Raw genomic sequence first — 17,603 nt, forward strand, 5'->3', positions numbered from 1 at the left:
CTAATCCCCGTTTATTAATATTGATCCGCACAGACAAACAGACGCCATATTTCTCCATTTCTTTCCACCCGCCGCATTTGATTGGGATCTGAGTACAGTGGGCGAACAGCACTCCTTCAAAGGATTCCTCTGAGCGTGCGTGAGCATACATCCACACAAGCCCAGTCAGACAGAGGCGGCGTGCGGCGGAGCATGCTAAAACTGTCGATTGCAGGCCATTGATTGGGCATTGAAGGAACTCAAGCAGCCAAACGGTGGGTAATTTGGATCGATCAGGCTCTGCTGCCACGGGCGGGCGGCTGGATTTAGTGTTGATCAGCTGCAGGGGATGAATACAGACAAAGCTTTATGTTGTGTTGTTTTTTGTTTGTTAGGTGAAGGATGATATACGACAGGGTTTGGGTTTCATAAGAAAAATGTTACTGATGCCACAGGGCGTTTGTATTTTCTGCTCCTCTTCACTTTTTAATCATGAATCTTTCAAAATATCCAGTTGAAATCTGACAGTCACCGCAAACCAACTAATATCTTTAATTTATTGCATCTTTTCTTTTTGTTTCATTGATGTTTTGCTGGGTGTGGATTAAAAAGTGATAATGCACGCCTAAAAATGTTCCGGTCACATAGCTTAAATGTTCTATATCGCTGCGCTGGCGTCCTTAAAAAAAGCTGGCTCAGCCAGCTAAGCGGCGTGCTGGCACGTCACAGGGACAACGCGCCACACCACATAACAAATAGTCAGTACAGACCAAAAGTTATGGACACACCTTCTCATTCAAAGAGTTTTCTTTATTTTCATGACTATGAAAATTGTAAAGTCACACTGAAGGCATCGATACTGTGAATTAACACGCATGGTATTATATAACTAACAAAAAAGTGTGAAACAACTGTAAATATTTCATATTGTTGGTTCTTCATAGTAGCCACCTTTTGCTTTGATTACTGCTTTGCACACTCTTGGCACTCTCTAGATGAGCTTCCAGAGGTAGTCACCTGAAACGGTCTTCCAACAGTCTTGAAGGAGTTCCCAGAATGCTTAGCACTTGTTGGCCCCGTGCCTTCACTCTGCAGTCCAGCTCACCCCAAACCATCTCCATTGGGTTCATGTCCAGTGATTGGTCATCTGGGGCAGCCCCCCATCACTCTCCTTCTTGGTCAAATAGCCCTCACACAGCCTGGAGGTGTGTTTGGGGTCATTGTCCTGTTGAAAAATAAATGATGGTCCAACTAAATGCAAACCGGATGGAATAGCCTGCAAGATGCTGTGGTAGCCATGCTGGTTCAGTATGCCTTCAATTTGGAATAAATCCCCAACAGTGTCACCAACAAAGCACCCCCACACCATCACACCTCCTCCTCCATGCTTCACGGTGGGAACCAGGCATGTAGAGTCCATCCGTTCACCTTTTCTGCGTCGCACAAAGACACGGTGGTTGGAACCAAAAATCTCCAATTTGGACTCATCAGACAAAAGCACAGATGTCCACTGGTCTGATGTCCATTCCTTGTGTTCTTTAGCCCAAACAAGTCTCTTCTGCTTGTTGCCTTTCTTTAGCAGTGGTTTCCTAGCAGATATTCTACCATGAAGGCCTGATTCACACAGTCTCCTTTAACAGTTGTTGTAGAGATGTGTCTGCTGCTAGAACTCTGTGTGCCATTGACCTGCTCTCTAGTCTGAGCTGCTGTTAACCTGCCATTTCTGACTCAGATGAACTTATCCTCTACAGCAGAGGTGACTCTTGGTCTTCCTGTCCTGGGGGGTCCCCATGTGAGCCAGGTTCTTTGTAGCACTTGATGGTTTTTGTGACTGCACTTGGGGACACTTTCAAAGTTTTCCCAATTTTTCGGACTGACTGACCTTCATTTGTTAAAGTAATGATGGCCACTCGTTTTTCTGTACTTAGCTGCTTTTTTCTTGCCATAATACAAATTCTAACAGTCTAATCAGTAGAACTATCAGCTGTGTGTCCACCTGACTTCTGCATAACACAACTGATGGTTCAACCCCATTTAAAAGGCAAGAAATCACACTTATTAAGGACACACCTGTGAAGTGAAAAACATTTCAGGTGACTACCTCTAGAAGCTCATCAAGAGAATGTCAAGAGTGTGCAAAGAAGTAATCAAAGCAAAAGGTGGCTACTATGAAGAACCAACAATATGACATATTTTCAGTTGTTTTACACTTTTTTGTTATGTAAATAAGTCCACATGTGTTATTTTAACAGTTTTGATGCCTTCAGTGTGAATCTACAAATTTTCAAAGTCATGAAAATAAAGAAAACTCTTTAAATGAGAAGGTGTGTCCAAACCTTTGGTCTGTACTGTAGATGCATTTTAAATGTTCAGTTAAACACCAAAAATAAGCCTGTTGACATTCTGTTAAGATTGATGGCTAATTCTCCCGCTGATTACAACATATAGAGGGCAATTTTTCATTCAACTCAGCCATTTAAATCAAATGAAAGGGGTCACACCTGTGCTTAGTTAAGGGTGCAGCTGCTTTGACTGACAAGTAAGAAACTGAGCTGCCGTGCACTTACCATGACGCGCTCGATTTGGTAACGAAATGTCAAACTCAAGGCTTTCTGCCATCTGGAAAACAAAAATGTTGATGTATTAAGCTTGTTTATGTTTCATTTTTGGAGCTTTTACTTGAATGAAGATGTTTGTCACAAATATTAATCACATTTTTTGTTTTTTTAGATAAAAATCATGCACGATTAGACTTATCGGCAGCTCCAAAGCTAGCCAAAGATGGTGTAAAAGTGTGAGACTCGCCAACGGAGAGGGGAAGAGGGGCGGGATTGCACTGCTTCAACAACTTGGAGTTGAATTTCTAATGAAATCCTGCCGCTCTGCCAAAACTATGTCCTAGAAAACGTATTTGACTAAAAAATAATCAGAATAAAAAAAACGGGAAGGCTTTGAAAATGGATCATAAGATGATCGGAGTGGGACTTGAACGACTGGAGGAGGACGTGGAGGTAAACTGAGCCTGATAAACAGACGGTCAGATGGAGTCAAAGACGTTTCTGCTTTTTCAGGGTTTTCTCTGGAGTCTTTACTGTCTTCCACCAAAGCAAAGGGTTTAACAGTGTAATAGATCTGCTCACTGGATGGAGAAACTCAGGGGGATGTGTGTTTTGGGGGGGGGGGGGGGGGGGGGGGGGGTTGCCATCTTTTTATTGTAAAGTTCCCCGTCCTGCACATTCTCCACTCTGTTAGCCTCCCCCCCCCCCCGTCTCTCCTTGTTCTGATGCCTTTGTTGACGATCGTCTTGTTTTAGAAACAGGCTTCATTTTGCAGCGAGGCCACAGAGTTGTGGAGTGTAAGATTGAAGGATGGATTTCTGCCGTACGCCGGCCTTGCTTTGTGATGTAGCTGCTGCACGCTGTGCCCTTGTCACTCACTCCTCTTTCCTTTTCTTTTTTTCCTCTTTCAGAGCGTCTGGAGCCGGGGGCGTCGGTAACGGTTTCCATGGGTGTCGACTTTAGCGACTCGACACAAGCAGCCAACTTCCAGCTGTGGTAAGACAACGAAGCGCACAACCTGGTATCACTTTTTCTGTACATGATCTTTGCACTCCTTTCTCCTCCCTTCATTTTTTTTGTTTGTTTTTTTTTCCTTTTTTACCTCTTAATTTGCCTTTTCCGAACCGCTCTGTGCCGGTACTCCCGGGCGAGACATCAGCCACGATTGATCCGAGCTCCCTGGAATAACAATTATTCCTCCAGTAATCAGCCGCGGCCCAAATCAGCCCGCTGAATGCCATTGGCACCGCTGCTCAGCCGATCAATAATCTTATCAGAAAATCAGTTTGAGATGGGGGGGGGGGGAATCAATCCGGCCCAAAATGCCACAGAGCTCGGTTTGCAAGGCAATCAGAGGAGAAACATTTCATACCATAAAACAGAAGAAAAGCCTGCGAAACCGACTAGGATCTAAATAAAGAATGAAGTTCTCTTTATCTGGCAAGAATGACTCCTGTTTTAATGTGTTAAAACAAAAAAGCCATCTTGGTTTTTTAATAGGTAGAAAATATTACCATTAGCTCTATTATTATAACTACAATATTTATTCATTATAGGTTTTATGTCATAACTACCAGTCTTGATGCTAAAACTAAGAAAACAGTTCTTGAAGACGCAATTCTCTAAGAGCGTTTTAGATCTAAACAGGGAATCAGGATTCTCTCCTCTTTGGTCAACTTATGTTGATTTAAGCCGACTTTAACATCGTGGACCTGACGATAACACTCGACCGTCGTGGGAGATGGTAAATTCTTACTGATCTAAAAACCTTTCCCATCACCAGAGTATCAGCACCCAGCTCTTTAAAAATGGCGTCACATCGAGCACCGGTAGTTTGCTGACGCCTTTGTGGTGCTTTTCAAAATAAAGACACCGGGTCTCTCGGCATCTTCCGTGTCTTTCCTAAGGAGGGCGAGAAAAAACCTTTGACACCAGCTCCTCCCACACGTGACGGGAGCGTCAGGTTTATAAATACACTTTCAGACAAGCGTCAAGCGGCTTGTAAAAACACGATGTCTGTGGTTTTTCTCCACATTGATCCCATAAACAGACAGAGACAAAGATTGCGTGTTATTTAGGCGACGCTGGTAACAACTCCAGTTTTAAAGAGTTAAGGATGCCTGATGGTCCAGAAAAATACGGTTTTCCAGGTTTATTGTCTGATGGAAAAAAAGTATTTTCACTATTTGTGATGGAAGTGATGTTTCTGAGTTTGGTCTAGCAATAGTGTCTTTCCTTTAAGAGGAGAAAAAAATAAATCTTCCTTTAATTGTACTTCAATGGTTTTTGCAGCATCTCTTGTTTGTTTTTTTCTTCTGCTTAGTACCAAGGAGGACCAGTTCGGCGTGTCCATCCAGCCCGCCGTGGGAGAGCTGCTGATGCCCTTCACCATGACAGAAGCTGACTTCAGCAGAGAGCAAAGTGAGATCTGATTGGCCCAGAGTTTTACAGTTGTTAGACATCTTTGTCACAGCCCAGGATAAACAGGCTCTAATTTTATTTCACTTCATTATACTTTTACAGTTCTCTCTTTCTTAAATGTACTGTTAATTTTGTGCTTTGTTGGAAAGAAAATACATTTTTATTTCTTACAAAGTAAAATCAACTAAAGAAATTTTTTTTAATAGTTTAATGATTTAAAGACCCACCCCAGAACTTTTTCTGATAATAGAAGACATTTATTTAAAAAGAAAAATTGCATTCCTTGGTATTTCTTTTATCAAATTGCTGTGAATCCGGAGCAGATGAAAAAAGACGTTTAATAAATATTTCATATTTGTGACGTTAAAAATATGCCCGGTGGGCCACAAGCTCCCTGCTCCGCTCCATTCTGAGCCGGAATCTGGATTAAAACTCTACGGCTGGATGGCTACGGTATTGCTCGCAGTTTTTGTTGCAGCTGTAATATTAGATTTGGGGTGTGAGGGAGCTGTAAGCTAGCGGGACAGGCCTGTAAAGAAGAGAGCCCTAAGCAATGGTGAGGGGAAGAGGTGGCGGGGTTGCTCAGTCTCAACAGACAACTCGGAGGTGAATTTCTTGGACTCATGCAGAAACTATGTCCTAGAAAACAACGCAGATTTTCAGATTTTTGGCTAAAAGCGTCACAATCATAATGGAAAGACCACTTAGGACGCTTTGAAAATAGATCAAAAGATGATTGTGGGTATGTTTTGAATACGTTAAAACACAAATATAAGAAGTTTTGTTTACTTTAAGGAACTTGATGTCAGACAATGTTTCAGCCATCAGTGCTCTCTGGAGTGTCTCCTAAATCCTCATTAGAGAACTTCTCATTTACCTTTCTCTTAGTTTAACCCTTTAACACATGTGCTGTCACCACCAGGGGCAGCTAAATTACACATCGTCTTTAAATGACCAAACTCTTCAACCATTTACACAAATAACGTAATTCTGATGCAGAGAAAAGCAGCTTTGCCCCAGTATGCAACACTTTACTTCACATTAGGTACTTTCCTAATGTAAAGTGTTGCATTACGCTGCAGAGTCAATTTTCTCTACGTCAGAATCCGTTGGAATTATGTTGATTGCATAAACGGAAGAAGAGTTCCGGTGGACAAGGTCAACAGCCAATCAGAACACAATGTGCTGCAAAAAACAAACAAATAAATACATACATAAATAAATTATAAAAACACAAAATTGCGTTAAAAGAAATTCGCAAGACTGTAAACGGTGAACCGGTATATAGCAAAGTCACTCTGTAAATAGCCATATATTCTAATATTATAACCTGAAACTACTGCTGGTAGTTTTTCATTGGTTATCAGATCAATCAAACAATATTTATGCAAGAAACTTTTAGGAATGTTTTAACCTCTCTAGACCCGAGCTCTTGTTTGATAGGCCTTTTTGTTTAAAATTTCGTAGTCACAGGATGAACTACAGTGGTAATTAAACCCACAGTGGGATGTCCTGGTATGTGGACGCCATCTCTCAACCGTTAAAGGCATTTCATCTCTGCGTTCACATCGACCACCTCATGTTTACACAAAAACTCACTGCGGCTTCGGCTTTCAAACTTGCACCGTTCCTCTGCTAATGTGGTGAACACTGTGCATCTCAGGAAATCTGCAGGGCATGAACGAAACCTCGGCAACCGTCACCATGGCAACAGCCAACACCCCCCGCCAGGCCATCAGCAAGCAGGTGCTGTCTGTAGCCAATGTCGGAGCGGTGTCATCCAGCCAGGACAACATGCTCAGGTGACTCGTTCGCTCCTTTTTTTTTGTTTTTTTTTTACTACTTCCTGTTGAGTCGGTTAATGACACAGTTTTCGATATGTCATGTTTTACAATGATTTTATTTTTATTTTTTTACTAAAAGCCACAAAGCTTCACTGATGCATCTAAAAACAGAGGCACGTGGAAAGGTCGGGAAAATGTTAACAACAAAAAAATATTTGTGTACAATCAAGTTCAACTATTTGACTGTAAAACTGAATCTAAGCATTAGTTTGAATGCTTAGATTCAAACGTTTATTTGTATTTATGTTTAAAATGTATATTTTAAACATAAATATCATATATCAATAGTTGTCATGTCGATATGTACATTTAATGTGTAGAGTTTTAATTTAATCGAGGCTAATTTCCCTCTTTAATTCTTTGGCAGGACAGAATCCTGAAACCTCACCGTAAATAAACTTAAATAATCATCTTAAATAAATATAAGATATCTAGCGATTGTTATATCTGAAATAGTTTAAGATGGCCTGAACAAATATGTCTAAGAATATAACCTTAATGTAACTTTTTGATCTAAAATGCTACTTTTAGGGATAAGCATTAAACACAGCGGTGACAGTATTATAGTTTTGGGGCTGCATGGTTCAATTTTTAATTGAAGAATAAAAAAAGCATTGTATTTAATGCAACACTAACCTGTTCAGTGCAAGAAAAGCTCCATTGAAAGTGTCAGCTGAACTTTACATTTATTTATCAGGAGAAGTTCATTCTATTGACAGCTCACAAATGTATACATGTTATATTTATTTTGTTGTTCACTAAGATGTTTCAAAGACTAAAACACACACATATAATATCAGATATTCTAATAACTTTTTTTGGTGATTATTAATCATGAAATGTAATTAATCGAATTTTAATTGCTGTAAAAACCCTCGTTTTGAGATATTTTCATTTAAATTACAATTAAACTAAAAACAAACTGGCTTCATGAAGTTATACCTAATATAACAGACTTGCAACCTTTACTTTTACACCTGCAAGAGGTATTTTTTTCAATCTTGAACAATTATGAAATAACAAAACTAAACACAAGAACAAAGCGTGAGGTCCAGAAGGCTTTATTTTAACACATCAAAACAGTAAAAACATTTGTATTGCAGCTAATGCGATAATTTGACACCCCCAGTTCTAATAATCAGACTACTAATGTGATATTAGAAAGAAATTACTGGACTGGACCAATTTTGCAGTGTTTTTGTTTAGAAAAGTAGATTTAAGCTCTCTGTACATTTTTGATATTGATAGATATTAAAGATAAATTCATGGTTGTCTGCATCCCAACTAAAAAACAATGTTTGAGGTAGTTATGACTTTTTTTCCCTTTTTTTTTTTTTAAACATTCAGTGTTGGCAGTTTTATATCAATACGACCATTATACAGTACAGACCAAAGGTCTGTACTTTTGGTCTGTACTGTACTGCACGACCATTTTGGGCGTATTTGCTTGCCATAGTTGGACTCGTATTTTAGATGTTTGTTCTCTGGGGTGTTGATAACTGGAGTTGTGGATGCCACAGTCTGGTGTTTGTGAGCCCGGCTTTCTTCTTGTGTGAATTTTTTTTGTTGAGTTGTGTTCCTGTGTCGTGGAAGTGTCTGTGTGTCTCCGCCGGCGTCACAGACATGCCAGGGGAATGCCCTGAGAAGCCTGCCTGTGTAATTGGTGTACACAGAGTGTGCTAATGAGCTTCCTCCTCTGTCACGCACACCCGGACACCTGATGGATAATTACACCTCTCGCTCGCTCTCTCTCTCTCTCTCTCTCTCTCTGTTTCCTCCTTCGTGTCCACACCTCCATCCGTCTCTCCATCAGCTCTTTCCCCTTCCTCTTCGTCTGTCTCTGCATGTCTCTGCCCCTGGACTCTTACCGGGTGAACATTTGATTATTTGTTTTTGTAGAGTTAGGCTTAACGAGGGGGGAGGGGGGGGACAACAACACAAAGTCAAATAAAATAAAAAATAGAATCTGTGAAAAAGTGTAAAGAAAACGGGAGAGAGGCGTTTGCTCAAGAGCTTGGAGGAACGAGTGGAAATCAATGTTAGCTGGTGGGAGAAGCCTGCCTCCAATAAGCCCATAGTTTGATCAGAATAGGCAGCCGTTCAAATCCCTTGATGCTATTAATCTCTGTTTTGGTTTTAGATTAAAACACCCGGCCCCAAACCTTGAAAACAAAAAGAAAAACACAGGAAATCCTCCATGTGATCACAAATTATGACATGGATGCAAAATTGGACAGAGGAGGATGATAAAATACCGAGCTTTCTCATTTCTCAAAGGGTTCTAAAAAATCCACGATTGGTGAAATCTGCAAAGTAGACATCCGTGATAGGATGGAATATAAATGTTTTTTACAATCATTCTAGATGTTTTAAGGCTGTAAAACCCCTTATTACACACTTTATTCATTTTTCTCGGACAGACATGAAAATAAGTCTAGTATTACAGAAAGAAAACAAAGATCTGATTGAGATAGAAAATGTGTCAGACTGAAAGCATTTTGTACAGCAGAGATGTTACAGAGGAGATTGATTGACAAGGTCAACACCCAATCAGAAAACAATGTGCTGCAAAAAACAATTAATACATAAAAAATAATAAACATACAAAATTGCGTTATATTATGTTATATATTATATTAATATTATGACCTGAAACTACTGCTGGTAGTTTTTCATTGGTTATCAGATCAATCAAACAATATTTATGCAAGAAACTTGTATAAAAAACAAGTATTTATGGAGATTTTTTCAACTCTGCATATCTGTAATTGTTCAACTTGAGCTTTAGATGGCGCTAGGAGAGATAAACGCTCTTTTAAAATGCTTTTCCTGATTTTTGTCTGCATGTTTTTGTTTAAATGTGAGTAAAAAAAATGGTTCTTACAGTTTTTAACCAGTTTTTAGGATTGTTCCTAAAACAAGGGTTTGTTTTCACCAACAAGAAAATACTTAAATATAGTAAACTATAATGGGACAGGCTCAGCCTAATAGAAGACGTTGGGTCCCATTTACGTCAAATAGTAATGCTAACACCAGTTAGCAGTGTGGGAGGAAGGACTTCTCTCTAGCAGGAAAACATTTCCTGCTCAACTGGACTTCAAAAGACGAGCCCAAGGACACTCCGACACATGACGGGAACCGCACCTGTGATCCAGAGGTCAACTGCTTTACCTCTGCACCACAGCCGCCCCTTTAGAGGCTTAAGCTGAGGAGTGACTCCATGGTTTCTTCTATGATGAAATGTCAGAATTTCAAACAGAAAGTAGGTTTCTCGTCTCCAAAAAATATATGCCAGACAGCAGTGGATGCAGTTTGTTTTTGACTAACAGCAAAGGAAAGATGGAAGAACAGCTTTAGGATAAAAAATGATTTTTGCCATAAATGGACGCCTAGATTAGAGAGTGTATTAAAAAAAAGTGCAAGCACTAAAATAAGCATGTATTATGAAATTACAGTGATTTTTTTTTTTAATTTGATTTATTTATTTAACTTATTTACTTTAGATCAAAGACAAATAAACGTTCTGTGACATAAAAAAGACAAGTACCCTTTCCCGCAGTCTGAGTGAAAGGTTTGGTTATACAGAACTTTTACCTCATCATAAACATTGTATTTTACAAGTGTTTATAAATTTTCCAGAAGCTTAGCATCCATGCACCTAGTGACCCTTTAACACCGGAGACGCACCCCTAAATAACTCCCTTTGACAAACCGTGACTCCTCGACCGTTTAACATGAATCTGCTGATTCTGACGCTCGCGGGTTAAAGCAGCGTTTTTTATGGTCTTTGCGCCGCAGAATTTCCCGCCGTTGCATTATTTGAGTTAAAGCTAAGCAGTAATGGTAGTTGAATGTCAACACTGGAAATGGTTACTGAGAACAATGTATATATTTATATATAAGTGCTTTACAATGTACAAGTAAAATGCAAAAAACAACACGACAAAAATAAATAAGATACAGTAAAAACTCAAACAAATACTAAACGCTTGTCTGAATAACAATACAGAGTCTGTAGGATACTGTAGACCTTTAATATTTAGACCTTCTTATGTGCAGAAAAGAATTCCAACCATCATGATGGATTTTGACGGATGGGTGCAGCTAAAGGGAAGGGGGGGACAGCTGCCCCCTGAGCAAAGTTTTAAGCCATTATTAGGATGATTATTGACAAAGATTAAGGAATCTTTAATACACGCTTCTTTAAGCACTGCGAAGATAACAAAAGCAGTCAAACGGAAGCTTGAGCCCCCTCAAATTATTTGTCACGCCCCTTTATTCTGCATGTCGACCCGAATGGGTTTTTACGTATTTTTACATTTTGTAACAGCACCTCAGCTACAAACTGCTGTTTTAATAAATAATAAAAATGATCCTTGCATTTGTAATGGCCTTCCACTCTGCTGTTGTCATTTGCCACCCCTCCCAAATAAAATATTCTATCTCCACCACTGGTTTCTGAAACCGTAGAAGAGCGTCTAACAAAACTTTTATCCAGCCAAAGTTGAGTAAAAAGTTTCAGTGCTTTTATTTTGTAGTAACCATGGAGTTCCTGCTTCTCCGATGGGTTTGAACACGAGCCGTGCAGACAACAGAGCAATCGATCACATCGGATACACCCACTGAGTGCTGATTGTGGTGGTCACTCCGCGTTAAAGGTGATGTCACCTCCATCCTTTTCTGCCGTGGGGGACGTTCCCCCCCCCTCGCCTTAACCAGGGCCAACGGTTTATGACTGAGACTCCCCGCTCTTCCCTCATTGGCCAGCAGGGGGCAGCACTGCTTTTCCCAACCAGCCACTGGAACAGGGTGGAGGTTGTGGGGTAGGAGGGGCGGTGCGCAGTGAGGGAGGGGGGTTGTTGTGCCACTGAAACACAGAAATTGATTGCTGGAAAGGAGGATGGCAATAAATCAAGCAGGAAAGCAAATGTAGAAAACGCTGTTCTTGTTTATGTCTAAACAGGCGGAATAGAATAAATGTGCTCTATTTTTCAGTCCGTTTGAAAGCAAATTTGATCAGATTCTGAACGCACTGCCAGGCTTTCTGGTTAGGGCCTCATAACCCCCCCCCTTTAAAAAAAAACTGAACTCGTTGATTTATAAGCAAAAATTCTTTCTCTTTTACACCAGATTGTAATTAAATTATTATTTTTTCCTCTCCGTTCTGAGTTTAATCATTTATTCTCCAGATAATGAAGCACTAGTCTGCATTGACTGTTCCAGCAGACCCCCCCCCAAAAAAAAAGGTTGCGTGTTCAAGTCCGTCCTCTCCTCATCTTTTCTTCGATTCATTCTGTTCCTGCTTCTAATTTGGGTTAATGGCTTGGGCCATCTGCCTGGGTTCGGGCCCCGCTGACCCCGCCCCCATGAAGGACTCGTCCTCCCGTCCACCTGGACCAGAAGCAGAAGTTGGTGTCCGGACCTATGATGCTAAAATTCATAGCCCTGGAAATTCCTCCCGTGTGCATCAATGCTCAATAGTCTGGAAAAAACATAGACCACAATGCATTGCGTTCAAACAATTTGTTATTTGGAAATATGATGTAAATATAAATATATATTTAATTAATCATTCAAGGTTTCCTCATCAGAACATAAATAGTCTTGGTAAAATGTTCACATCTATTAGGCTTTTACTTCGGCTGATGAGTGGCGTCATATTTGCTTTAAAAAAAAAAGGAAAAAAATGTAGTAACCATGTGTCTGAACTCACTCACTACTTAAGGCTCTTTATAGGGACTATAGATCAGTGTTTTTCAACCAGTGTGCCTCTAGTGTGCCGTGGGAGATGGTCAGGTGTGCCGTAGGAAATTACCCATTTACTCATCTAAAAACATTTAACATCTCCAGGATATCAGCTCTGTGTTCATCCAAACAGGCCATGATAAAACACTGAGTAGTTAGGAATATGAAAGATCATAAAATACTTTTTTCTTTGTGTTTATTTGATTCTATTAAAGACACTTTGATAAGAATCACCGTACCGCGATTTAGCCGTAGCATCAGCTGTTTTTGGAAAAGTCCCGCCCCTTTAACTGTCTCCACCAATCATTCTTGGAGGCTTAGTCACACGTCATCAGTCTGACCAATCAGAAGTGGTTAAATTCTTCACTTCCTTGTTCTGATCAAGAGATTAAGAATGGTGACCTGGACAAGAGGTCAGCAAAATAATGACCTTAGTTATTGCAATTCACAATTTAAAGTTGAGGTGCAGCAAAGTGACTTAGTGTTGTGAAATGCAATAAAGTCAGACAGAAAAAAATAAAAAGGCAGCATGAGAAGAAGAGTATTTAGGAGATACAAGGTGGATTAGTTATCAGTGACAGAATTAAATTCTTTGTCTCGCCCTACTTAGTGTTTCAGGGGTTAGTGAGGGAATCCGGACAACAGGAGGCAGCGTTTTGTGAATTTGAGGAGACCCGGACGTCCCGGTGCCGACGTCCTCTCTGCGTGCGAGTGGATGTCAAGGTGACGCCGCGGCGGGTTGGAGGCAGATGGCACGCAGAGGGTCTGCGCACTGAGGAGAATCGGGGATAATTGGAGAGCGATGCTGAGCCGCGGCCCCGACGACGGATGCCAGTCCGCCTGCTGCGAGTCCAGGGGTCAAGCTCCGCTTTTCGATTCGTTTTTATGCGGTCGTGAGTGCGAAGCGCCCGACGCCGGTGACCCGGTGACCCTGCTGGATCCACGCCCGCGTCGGAACATCAAATCCAAACCCTAGTGGCACAGGAGAGGCGGGGCGCTCACTGAGGTCTTCTAAGAGGCGTAGAGGAGCCTCAGGCTGGTGTTAACCGCCGGTTAAATGATAGATTTATATCCTAAACCCATTAGCGAAGCCACAGGGAGTACACAGACACCTCAGGGGGGCTGGGGGGGGGGGGGCTTTTTATTCTCCCAAAGTTGTTAAAAGCCTGACAAAATGTTTCTTCCACTAGTTTTTTTCTTGTGTCTGTTTTAAATTTGTCATTTTGTGGAGCAGCGGCGGTTTTCCTGCTGAAGTGGCTAATATTTTAATTAAGCCGGAGGAGGACTCTCTCTTCCTCCCTGAGAGCTCCCTGATAAACTCCCTCCTCTCTGTTGATGGTAATTTAGAAGCTCCCCAGAGATGCAGCCAGACACGTTGTGTGCCCCCCCCCCTCCGCGCTCTTTAAGCGTTAATTGGTGGACGTGTACGGCACGCCGCCGCAGGCCTCTGCAGTGACCGTCCAGCAGGCCTAAACGGGCAGTGGGGGGGGGCTTTGTTGCAGGGATGTCATGCTAAATGCAGGCAGATGGCTGGAGGAGGGGGGGGGGGGTCACATAAGGGGGGGGTCACGCTGGGTCGTAGCCTCTGTCCGCCTCTTGTTAGCGCTCTCAATGGGGACCATGTGCGCCCCAGATTTGCCTCCAGTCTGCGCGGAAGGTTTCCAAGGAAACGGGGGACTGGTGGTCCACAGGGAGCTGGTGGGACTGGCGCTCAAACACCCCCCCCCCCCTCTCTGCTGGTCCCAGGACCCCCACACTCTCATGGACTGTGACAGTCCATAAAAGCGGCTGGAGTGGGCGTGTTCGCCCCCCGATGGCGCCCCGCTCTGCAGGATAATAGACTGTCTGCTGCTATACTCCACACATTTCCTGCCACATCATTTGCCCTCCGTCTCTAATTCGGGGTAATTACAAGGTGAGGTGTTGGGGAATTTGCCCGGGTGTGGATTTATGAGTTTTAGGAAGCACGACATCACTACGAACGACACTTTTAGCCGTTTTTTTAGAGTTTTCTTTCTAAATGAAGACATTTGAATAGGCTATTTTTAATTTATTTTTGTACTTTAAAGAACAACGATAATGTACAACAAACATGTAAACATATTTGACAATCAACAATTTTCATGAAGTGAACAAATACATAAATGAAACTTTCAGGGAATCATAGTAAATTGTTGAAGAATTGTGAACGAACACACAGAAAACAACAGTTGACTTGCTTTATTTACATATATATATATATATATATATATTTATAAATTATAAAATGAAATGCAGATCAGCTAAAGAGGGTTCTTCCTTTCATTTTCTTTTAAATACTTTTGTTCTAAAACATTTGTGTCAAATGTTTAGACATTTTTTGTTAAAACTGTACGAGTCTACAACCTTTAAATCTAAAATGAGGGTTTAATAGTTTTTAAGATTCATTCGTGTTGATGTTAGAATGAAAAGCTTTAAAAATGTGACATTCAGACCTGCACTTCCCGGCATCCCCTAAGGGTTTGAACCCTGAAACCAGGGCAGACGTGTCCACCAGAGCTCCCTCCCTCCGTCCGTCTGACAGAAACTCTTCTCTCTCCAGGTTCTCCGGACGGACAGTCAGCAGCAAAGCTCTGCTTCTGGTTTCTCTGGACCTGAAGGACTCGTCCGCCGTCCTGCTCACCATCAACACCGAGAAAACCGTCATGGCGTCCATGTTGCTCCGAGACCTGACGCGAGCCCTGGCCCAGGCGTAGAGCGTGCTGCCTTTAACCGCTGCAGTGGCTTTAAGTCTGAACATGAAGATCTCACATATTTATTCCCATGTTTCAGCCCAGATGCTGGATTTTCACCACCGTTTCCTCCAGAATCCAGCAGGGATGATCTGTGGTTTGAAGAGCAGCGTAAAAAATAACTAAACACTTATTTTTATTTAAAGAAAAGTTCTGAAATGTGGGAATAAATATGATCATTTTGACTCCAGTAAAAGTATTTCAAAATTCAACGTGCCACTTTACTTTATTACGCAGAAAAACCTGATAAAACATACAGAGTTGATATTAACCTTTTTCGCATGTTTATCCATCTAAACAAGAAATTAGATGCTTTCATGGTTTTTCAAATTGACATTTCCTGTTAATTATTAAGGAAAAACATGAGTTTCCAATAAATTATTTTCCTTTGCAAAGCTTTTGTTTAAAGTCTATAAAAATGTCTTCAAGGCTGGAAAAAAACAGGCTCCACCCACTTTTATAATCTGTGTTTTCTGAACAATAAACTTGATCAAAACTGGAAATGCAATTTAGTTTGTGTTGTATTATTATATTATAGATTATATAGATTATTTCTGAATGTCGTTTCTGCTGCCACAGATAAATGAAATCTCCTCATTGTGGGATTAATAAAGTCATCTATCTTTCTACCTACAGAGAACGATGGAAACCAAAAGTCACGAAGAGGTTTTTCCGTTTTTTATTTCTATACTTATTTATTTAGACAAATCAAATCAGTGGAATACAAACGTTTCCATTTATTAAAGGAGAAAAAAACAAAAAACGCTTCCAATCACTGGCGGCAATCTGAAAATCAAACCCGAAAAAGTGACGCAACATGCTGTTTCCGAGGAAACGGAAACCCAGACGAGACGATTTCCTGAGGCGAAAGATGAAGACGTTTCTTTAAACGCTCACTGAACTCATGAGACGAAACAAAATACAAAATGGAATCAAAGTTGTTTAAATCTCAACGTGTAAATGCAATTCTATATTTTCAGACTGACTTTGCCTCTGAGGGACGGGCAACTCCAGGCCTGGAGGGGGCCGCAGCCTGTTTCCCAACATGCTGGACACCTGAACCAGATGATGAGCTTAGATTTATGGAGACACAGCGGCCCTGGAGTCGCCCATCCCTGCACTGTTGTCCTCGCTTGTCTGTTAAACATAAAAGACTGATCTTTGAATAAAGGTTTAAAAAAAAAACTACAAAGTCATTATTTATTCAAATCCTGAGCATTTTTCTTCTAAACCAAAGAACCACCATGGATGAAGAAAAGCCACACGAGACTCTGGAGCCTCCGGCTGCAGACGTCTGACAAGTCATTAGAAAATAAAAATAAAAACATGTTTTTGCCTTAAATCTCAGTTTGCATCTCAGGGCTGCGCAGTGGTGCAGTGGTTAGCGCCTCTTGCCTCACAGCGAGGAGGTTTGAACCCTCACTGTGAGTAATTTGCCTGCTCTCCCCGTCCGTGTGTGGGTTTTCTCTGGACGCTTCCTACCTTAGTCCAGAAACGTGCTTCATAGGTGAATGAGCTTTGAAGCTCAAATCCAGGCCTCGAGGGGCCGGTGTCCTTCTGCTTTTTCTAGAAATCCCGCCTTATCTGCCGCTGATTACCCGGAACAGGTGTTTTTTAGCCAATAATGACCTTTGATGCCCTCGAGGCCTGGATTTGGGCAACTCGAGGATGGCATTCCTGCATGTTTTCCAACATCCCCTGGCATGTTCCAACTGGCTGGACACACCTGAACCAGGTAATGCAGTCACGAGCAGGGCTGGGATATCATGAAGTCGTGCAGACACACCACCCTTCAGGGCCAGGAGTTGCCCATCCCTGGTCTAAAGTGGCCCTAAGTGTGCATGTGTGTGTGATTGTGTGCCCTGCAACAGATTGGCAGGGTGTGCCCCCTCCGCCCCTACCGTAGCCAGGATAGGCTCCAGCAACCCCACGACCCTAAAAAGGGATAAAGCAGGTGAGGAAAATGGAGTTTGCGTCTCCCTCAGAACTGTTTTATTCATGATTGAAATAGTTATTCATAACAAAAAAACACTTATAACAACTTAATGTTTCATCCAACACAAACATCCCTGCTGGTGCATTAAATCGTAAAAGTCTGGATGATTTCCTCGTCCTCTCAGGTGTTTTATGTTGATCGTAGTTTGTTTTAGAACCTCTTCTTCCGTCGTTTTCATCCTCAGGAGACCATAAACGTAAAGCTGCATCGTAAAGCTGTGAAATACGGAGTCGACTGCGTGTTTTGAGGAAGTCGACGTGCTGCTGACGGCAGCCTTGCTGCGGAGCTC

At 41.5% G+C, this 17,603-nt stretch overlaps 1 protein-coding gene across 4 annotated transcripts in view; it reads left to right on the forward strand.

The window, feature by feature from the left end:
* ap3b1a (adaptor related protein complex 3 subunit beta 1a) overlaps positions 1–15,826 on the forward strand; it is an 82,789-nt gene extending 66,963 nt beyond the window's left edge. For all 4 annotated transcript variants that reach the window (XM_011481459.4, XM_078956031.1, XM_011481458.4 and 1 more), the window contains exons 24-27: positions 3,449–3,533; positions 4,861–4,958; positions 6,622–6,760; positions 15,129–15,826. In XM_011481459.4, the coding sequence (XP_011479761.1) occupies positions 3,449–3,533; positions 4,861–4,958; positions 6,622–6,760; positions 15,129–15,282 (476 nt within the window). In that variant the 3' untranslated portion in view covers positions 15,283–15,826. The remainder of the gene's footprint in view (positions 1–3,448; positions 3,534–4,860; positions 4,959–6,621; positions 6,761–15,128) is intronic.
* Positions 15,827–17,603: the final 1,777 nt, after the last annotated feature.

This window comes from Oryzias latipes, chromosome 12 (genome assembly GCF_053564925.1).
Source record: "Oryzias latipes strain Hd-rR chromosome 12, Olatipes_Hd-rR_3.1".
Lineage (NCBI taxonomy): Eukaryota > Metazoa > Chordata > Actinopteri > Beloniformes > Adrianichthyidae > Oryzias > Oryzias latipes.